The following is a 7899-nucleotide window of genomic DNA, read 5'->3' as shown; positions in this document are numbered from 1 at the left end:
CGTCAGGACATGGGGAGAGAGAATGGAAATATAAAGGTGGGTATCTTTTTTTCAAACAAAACACCACCGGGAAAGGTAAACGTTTATAATGTTTATCTTCATTCGTTCCTACTGAACGAACTACTAACATAGGGCTCGGGGAACAAGGCTAACGGAGCAAGCAAACGTGCAGGATGGAGGGAGAAGCATTGCCATGGGAACAAGACAGGCAGACACCGTTCTTACCCTTTTGAGTAGACTTCACACTTCAAAGCATGGCGCTTGAATATTCGCTGGCAGTTCCTCTGGCTGCGCTGAAGCTCGATCGTCTGCTGATAGTTGTACTCGGGGCTATGAGTGTCCTTGACAATGTTGGTACGTCCCTTCATCGGATCTTCCTGTCAATTGAAATGGATCAAAGAAAGGGCATGTTATTATGTTATGTTGCCTCTCTATATCAGTTGCACTCTGTTGATTTCAAAGTCATATTTAAAATATATCTAGCAAACATAGAAACTTTGAGTCACCAGATGCAATACCGCAGAAGGAATTAAGGAACTTACTGGGGGATAGGGAAATTCAAATTTCACATATGTATCGACGTCCTTGGGATTCGCCACATTATAGTTGATACCGCGCACTATCGTGATTTCAATTTCGTTATCCGACAAATCAGTATTACACTTCACCACATTGAACTGCAGCTTTTCGTAGTGGAACTTTGGCAGTGGCAAACCGCGCCTATGGCCCAGCCGTACCAAATCCAGATCTTTCTGCACATTAAGTGCGAGATTTTCGAACTTATTCATCCCGGCGACGTCCCCGATAGCTCGGTGATGGTCACGCGTATTGCGACACATTATTAGCTGCTTGGACAATTGCTCTTCCAGCCGAATTCGCGTTTCACTATCTGCGTCCTGTGCGTCAGATCCAGCAGCAGCAGCAGCAGCAGGCTCTTCGGTAGCCTGTTCACAATCATCCGTACTAACGATCGTAAACGAAGCTTCCAGTGCCTGTCGCTTGGCCGGTGCAATCGGAATCGTACTCAAATCGACACGTCCCCCTGCACGGGCTATCTCTACCATTTTCTCCAGACCCTTAAAGACGCGTAGAAATTCTTTTGCTTCGTCCAGTTCACCGGCTTTCTTTGCTTCCACCGCCGCTTGTCGATACTGTTGTTGCCGTTCGAGCAGCAGCGCCAACTGTTTATCGAATTGGGTTACAGGCGGTTTAGGAGATGCCTTGCTAGTTCCCGGTACAGGCTGGGACACTGGTGCCGGTTGCGGTGCAATTGGTTGCGCAGGTTTCGGTGCTGCTGGTTTAACGGGAGCCGGTTTTGGAGGACCATCGACCGGAATGGGTCCATATCCGGGCGGTGTGGGCAGTTCGTCGACTGGGATCGGTTTCCCGGCCTTGTGTAGCTTGATGGCATCCTGATACTGCTTCACAATACGTCCCATCCGACGTGCCTTCGAGCTATTGCCTTCATCTTTCGCTGCTTGCTCGACGGATTTGTATTTATCCAATCTCTGCTCGAGTGCCTCAAGTACCGTACTGGCTTGAATTAAATTTTCCTCGCCCTCATCCTCATCTTCGGCCGGCTGCTCAGACGCCGATGCCATTGGAGTGGATGGGGAAGGCACTTCGGCATCTTGCTGTAGCTTCTCTTCCTCTTTCGGTTTGCTCGTGGAAGGCACAGTTGGTTGGCTAGTTTCAGCAACCGAAAGCTCCGCCGGTGGCGGTGGCATCCGGCTTAGATCAACTTCTTCGCCTTTCTCCAGGGCAGCTAGAACGAGATCGAATTGTTTCAGCACCTTTACATAAGCCAACGCCTTTACATTATCTCCTGCTTTCTTGGCCATCACCGCGGCTTGTTTGTATTGCAACTTGCGTTCGTTCAGCATTTGCAATTTAGGATTGTCCACCGTTGGGCTCGTTTCCACCAGTACCGGTGCTGGTATTTGAGGAGGTTTCGCTTGGCGTCGCACAGGAACCGGTGGTGGTGACTTTGACGGTCCTGCTGCATCGACATCTGCCGGTTCCGGTTCAGGCTTTGGTGATTTCACTGGAGGCGGTGGGGCTGGCCGAACTGGCGCAGTTGCCGGTTTCTGTGTATCATCTGCAGCAGGTGCAGTCGCGATTTTAACACTAACCTCCGGTGGTATATCCGCCTCTGCAACAGGTTTGCCTGCTTCGGCGAGCCGAAGCTGATCTTTCAGCGTCTTCAGACCACGATTGAATCGTCTTGCTTTGCTAGAATCTCCCGTTTTCTTAGCGTTTTCTTCCGCCTGTGTGTACATAGTGATTCGTGACTTTATCAACGAAACAAGCCCACTTCCACTGGGTGCGCTGCTTGCTGGTGGCGTTTCATCTCCATCGTCGTCGTCGTCCTCGTCGCCATCGTCCAGCGAAACACCGCCGGTGATAGTGGTAAGCTCATTGAGTAAATCTGAATCATCCTCATCGTCATCACCATCCTCATCGTCGCTTCCGATATCTCGCAGACTCGCTGCCACCATCGCATCCAGCTCCTGTGGTGCCACAATTCCTTTGCCCTTTGGTTTCGGTCTCGCTTTACGTGCTCCCGCACTGCCGGCCGCAATAGCAGCCAGTTCGGCCTCCAGTGCATCGTCATCGTCATCGCTGGCATCGTCCATATCATCACCAATACCGCCTAGATTGTCCGGCATACCGAATATTCCAAACTAGAAAGTAGCATAAAAAAAACCAGGTCTCAAGGTGATGACTAATCTGCGATAACGCCAGCTGCTTACCTCGGAAGGATCCCGTTTTCTTTCACGCTTCGGTGGCGCTGGCTTTTTATTGAAACCAAACATTTTGCAAAGCTACAACTATCGAAGGTAGGAAAGGTATACGAAGCACAATTCACATTAATTTCACACGTTTTCAAGACGGTTTTCCTTGCAATTTAAGGGCCACGGCACGGATATTTTTACTCGATTTGTTGATTTCTGACCCAGCTGTCATTTCGGGAAGACAGCCTTTGTTTACATCGTGGTTGGCTCGGAAATCATTTTTTGGAGGATTTTATCGGAATATCGCGGCAAAATGTCCAGCAAAATGAATAAGGTGCAGCTTTCCAAGGGAATTTTACAGATGAAATTCATGTCCCGGACAAAAGCAAAGTTTGATAAAGAAACAGACGACGCGCAAGGAAGGTAAATCGTGAAATTCAGAAGGAAAAAGGCCACTTCTAATTCGCAATCCTGTACCACGTTTTCAGGGCGCTGTATGCGAGTGAAATCACCGATAAAATGCTACACGATTCCGCAAACTACGTAATCGAACCCAGTTACGTGCCGTGTGAGGAGCTGATTGAGGGGCGTGTTAGTTTCGGCGGTATGAATCCGGAAATCGAGCGATTAATTGAACTGGAAACCGGGGCACAAACGGCAAAACGAGAGCGTGCCGAAGCGATCAAAAACAGTAAAATGCAAACCGATGTACCGGATGCAGAGATGGCACAGTTCTATTCTAGCGTCATGAAAACGGTGAACAAAAAGTACGAACCCAACCGGAAGCGGCTACAGCATCCGTTACCGCTAAACATCAAACGACAACAGTAGTCCTTCAATAAACCACATTTTGCATTCATCTAGCTTTATTTCTTTGACTTAGAAAACTGTAATACACTGTTCTGTGTTTACGATTCGACCATTTTCACGGCCTGAATAGCGTAATTGATTTCGGTGTTTTTGGTCCAACACCACTGATTTGCCCAAAACTGGTAGAACATTCCGTGCAGCAGGATGGTTTTGCAGCTGTAACAGGACAATATTCTTTGTAGTTCCAGTGGCGAAATGAATTTGTCCCAATCGTGCGTTTCCTCGGGGACTAATTTGAAGATGTATTCTGCCCCCACGATCGCACCCAGCCAAGATGCCGGGGTTTTGTTTAGCGTGGTGATGAAGATGGATCCTCCAGGTTTCAGAGCGCTCACACACTGTTCTATGAACGCCACTTTGTCCCCGACATGCTCCAACACTTCCGAGGCCACTACTGCATCGTATCGTTCCGGATTCTTGGACGCGTGGGCCTCGATAGTTTCCACGTGGTACTGGATGTGATCTTGAATCAAATCCCTGCTTTCTTTGGCATGTTCGCTGGCAACGGAAATCAGCTTTTCGCTGGGGTCGATACCGACGACATTGGCATGCAACCGGGCCAGCTTCTCAGATAAAATCCCTCCACCGCAACCGACCTCTAGGATGTTAACGTTTTCGAGAACTTTTGGTTTCTGGATTCGATCTCTACCGACCACACCGGTGGCGATAAGTCCATCCCGGATCAGCGGCACCCGCAGTGCATTCATAGCGTGCAATCCACGGATTGGTCCATTCGGATCCCACCATTCCTCAGACTGTCGAGATAAATTATCCACCTCCCTCTGATCTACGTTCTGATGCTGTTTTCCAACAGTTTCCGGCGAGGTAGAATAACATCTTGCGATTCTGTGAAGTACAAAAAGTATTGCACCACATTGCAGTAATCTTATTTTACATTGTTTCTTCAAGTTGCTGATTACCTTATATTCGTAAAAGAGTGTTTAATAAGTCTAATGCACTGTTGAGGTAGCATTTTTGTTCCTTTTTACGTAAATTAAAAGATAAATCTCGATCGGAAGTTTGTTTTGCTTTTCACGCGCCGCGATTTATGCAAGTTTGGAGTGCAGGAAAACTGCCAGAAAATCTGTTCGAACGTCGTTTACATCACTGCGGTTTCAGGAGTCGAAAGTTCCGTGGCTCTCGAATTGCTCGAAAGTATTTCGAGCAACTCGAGAGCCGCGCAACTTTCGACTCCAGGATCCTGTTTATAACGGCCCGAATTTCAAAACGTCACAACAAAAACACGTGCGATCCCGGCGTTTCGTGAATTTCTTCGTGATTTTTAGCGTGGTTTCTGTTTGAACCCCGTACCATTTTATAAGTTTCTCGTAGCTGTACCGCGTGCACACAAAATCCACACAAAATGAAGGTCAAACAGTCGAAGAAGAAGGAAGATTTCCAGAACATGTCGCTCGACAACTTCCTCGAAAATATGGATGCCGATGTGGCGGACGAGGAACCGGATCCGAAGCCGAAACTCAAAAGTAAAGGGAAATTAAACGGTATTGATAAGGCCAAGAAAAAGGTGAAGGCAGGTGGTGAGGTGCCTGCGACCAACGGGGTGAAGAAGGCAGCGAAACCAAAAGCGGACTTGAAGGAACAGAAATCGAAATCACTCCAAAATGAGGGCAAAACCAAAACAAATGGAATCGGAGGCCAGAAATCGAAGCCGGAAAAGGGAAAACCTAAACCCGAGAAGCCCGCGAAGACGAAAAAACTCAAGCGAAAGGCATCGGAGATATCGGAAACTGAGAAAGATGCAATGGCCGATATCGAGCAGGAACACAAAGATGCCCTGGCCAAGCTGGAGAAAACCGATCCTGAGCTGTACGCATTTCTGAAGAGAAACGATGAAAAACTGCTAAAGTTCGGGAAAATGGGCGCAGACGGTGTCACAGAGTTTAGCGATTCGGATGAGGATGACGACGACGATCTTGGAGACGAGGACGATAGCGACGAAGAGGGAAAGGTACACAAGCCACCCAGCAAACTGGAAGAGGCCAGTGATGAAAGTGACTTTGAACCCGATGAAGAAGGTGGCGATGATGAGGAAGATGGTAGCGACGATGACGATGGCGCCGATGATGATGAAGATGAAGAGGGTGGTCGAAAGCGGCGCAAGAAGAACGACGACGAGGAGTTGACACCGGGCAAGAAGTTAAACTTTAAGATGTTGAAAAGCTGGACCACCGAGTTGACCGAGTTCCCGGTGACGCAAGTAGCGGCAATCAGAAACATCTGCAAAGCCTTCAACTCTGCGATCTACACGGTGACCGGAGATAAGAGCTCGATACCACCGTACCGTGTCGAAGGTTCCGGTATGTTTAACGGCATTGTCCAGACGTGCGTTCTGTATCTGGGGCCTGCCGTCAAGAGCTATCTGCGGTTAAACGATAACCGGCAGTTTAAGGATATGAAGCGCGACAAACGGTTCACGAAGGTGCGCGGCTGTTTGAAGACGTATCTCGTCGATTTGACCAACTTGCTGGAAAACGTGTCCTCATCGCACATCATGACGGTTCTGCTGAAGCATCTGCATCAGTTCTCATCGATTCTCGTTTGTTACCAGCACATCACGAAACCAATCCTGAAGCGTCTCATTGGCCTCTGGGGTACGGCAGAGGAGGAAACGGTGCGAGTACTGGCCTTTCTGTGCATTCTCAAGATCACGCACGCCCAGCAAACACGCTACTTGAGCAATGTGTTGAAATCCATGTACCTCGTGTACGTAAAGAACAGCAAATTCGTCTCACCGAACACGCTGCCCAACATAAACTTTATGCGCCGTTCGCTGACGGAGATGTTCCTGTTGAACTTTAACCTCTCGTATCAGCACATGTTCCTGTACATCCGGCAGCTGGCCATTCATCTGCGTAATGCCGTGATCCTGCAGAAAAAGGACAGCTACCAGTACATCTACAACTGGCAGTACGTTAATTCGCTCAAGCTTTGGGGTGACGTTCTCGGGGCAGCACATTCCCATGGGGGAGCTCTCGAGCAGCTGATCTATCCCTTCGTATCGATCACTATCGGTGTGATCAAACTGATTCCGTCGGCACAATACTTCCCGCTACGGTTCCACTGTTGTCGCATCCTGACGCAACTGAACGCCAAGACACGCATCTTCATTCCGGTGCTGCCCTTCCTGGTGGAGGTACTGAAGTCGAACAGTTTCAACGAAAGCCACAAAAAGCTGTCCATGCGTCCTGTCAACCTGACCTGTCTGCTGCGCTTCTCGCCTGCCAACATTCAGGAGAACGCTTACAAGGACGCCGTTCTCGATCAAATCTACGAGCTGGTGCTGGAGTTTGCGGCCAACGAGTCCGCCTCGGTAGCTTACCCGGAGATTGTGCTACCCAGCGTACTCCTGCTACGTCAGTTCGCCAAAACGACCAAGCAATACAAGTACGCGCGCAAGATCAAGCAGTTGAGCGACAAACTCATGGAGAATTACGAGTTTATGGAGCAGCGGCGTAAGAAGATGTCCATACAGCTCAAGGACATCGAACGGATCCGCGCCTGGGAGGAGATGGTGCGCGTTGAGGGTACTCCGTTGGCGAAGTTCCACGCATCGGTGGCGAAGGTGGCGGAATCGGAGAAACGTCGACAGGCGACGGACTCGGAGAGGATCAGCGACTACAAGCTACCAACGGTGAAGAAGGTGGAACGGAAACAGGTGAAGCGGGACGGTCCAGTCACGCTGTTCCCATCCGACGACGAGGATGATGATGATGATGAGCTAGGCTTCGGAAAGGCGAAGAATGGCACCGAAAGTGAGGAGGACGACGATGACTTGTCTGAGATGGAGGGTAGCGAGGATGATGAGGAGCAGGATGAAGATGACGAAGAGGACTCTGCTGAAGAAGAAGAAGTGGTTAGCAAGAAAAACATTTCACAAAAGAAACAGAGCAAATCCGGGAAGAAGAAGGGTGGCACAGGGGAGGAATATCCATTGGAAAATGGAAAAGATACGGAGGAGGTCGACATCGTGAAGGATTTGAACTTGGAAGAATGGGAAGATTAGGTCACGATCCCGATCGTGGTGTATGTAATATTAGATGAAATGAATAAAGCTATCAAACTATGTTCAAACAATCGAATTCATTGATATAAAAGTTGTACTGTACTAACTACAGTAGTGGTGGTCTTTTGGGTTTGCTCCATTCATTAAGGCGGCTTACCTTCGAAACCTAAGGTTTGCGCTTCGATTTTGGTTCATGTTCGGTTTGCGTGCAATGATTGAGGATATTCTTTACGGCACGATCTATGCGTGACCTAACACTGGGCCGAGGTA

The 7899-nt window shown here is 48.9% G+C and overlaps 4 protein-coding genes across 5 annotated transcripts in view; 2 read left to right on the top strand and 2 right to left on the bottom strand.

Moving 5' to 3' along the window:
• Positions 1–2946, bottom strand: part of LOC125953885 (coiled-coil and C2 domain-containing protein 1-like) — a 4226-nt gene extending 1280 nt beyond the window's left edge. For both annotated transcript variants that reach the window (XM_049683702.1, XM_049683703.1), the window contains exons 1-3: positions 2754–2946; positions 543–2684; positions 226–377 (exon numbers count right to left, since the gene is read on the bottom strand). In XM_049683702.1, coding sequence (XP_049539659.1) covers positions 226–377; positions 543–2684; positions 2754–2816 — 2357 coding nt within the window. In that variant the 5' untranslated portion in view covers positions 2817–2946. The remainder of the gene's footprint in view (positions 1–225; positions 378–542; positions 2685–2753) is intronic.
• Positions 2947–2949: 3 nt separating this feature from the next.
• On the top strand, positions 2950–3606 carry LOC125953901 (M-phase phosphoprotein 6). The gene is made up of 2 exons (XM_049683729.1): positions 2950–3158; positions 3224–3606. Exons 1-2 carry the CDS (start codon positions 3049–3051, stop codon positions 3564–3566), a joined length of 453 nt encoding a protein of 150 aa, XP_049539686.1. The 5' UTR covers positions 2950–3048; the 3' UTR covers positions 3567–3606.
• Positions 3594–4641, bottom strand: LOC125953897 (ubiquinone biosynthesis O-methyltransferase). The gene is made up of 2 exons (XM_049683723.1): positions 4526–4641; positions 3594–4451 (listed from the first exon to the last, which is right to left on the bottom strand). The coding sequence occupies exons 1-2, from the start codon at positions 4576–4578 to the stop codon at positions 3644–3646; spliced, it is 861 nt and encodes a 286-aa protein (XP_049539680.1). The 5' UTR covers positions 4579–4641; the 3' UTR covers positions 3594–3643.
• Positions 4642–4871: 230 nt separating this feature from the next.
• Positions 4872–7699, top strand: LOC125953884 (nucleolar complex protein 2 homolog). Its single transcript, XM_049683701.1, has one exon. The coding sequence runs from the start codon at positions 4969–4971 to the stop codon at positions 7627–7629; it is 2661 nt and encodes an 886-aa protein (XP_049539658.1). The 5' UTR covers positions 4872–4968; the 3' UTR covers positions 7630–7699.
• The last annotated feature ends 200 nt before the right edge of the window (positions 7700–7899 follow it).

This window comes from Anopheles darlingi, chromosome 3, assembly GCF_943734745.1.
Source record: "Anopheles darlingi chromosome 3, idAnoDarlMG_H_01, whole genome shotgun sequence".
Taxonomy (NCBI): domain Eukaryota; kingdom Metazoa; phylum Arthropoda; class Insecta; order Diptera; family Culicidae; genus Anopheles; species Anopheles darlingi.
The sequence above is the reverse complement of the archived record's forward strand: the minus strand, read 5'-3'. Positions and strand labels throughout refer to the sequence as shown.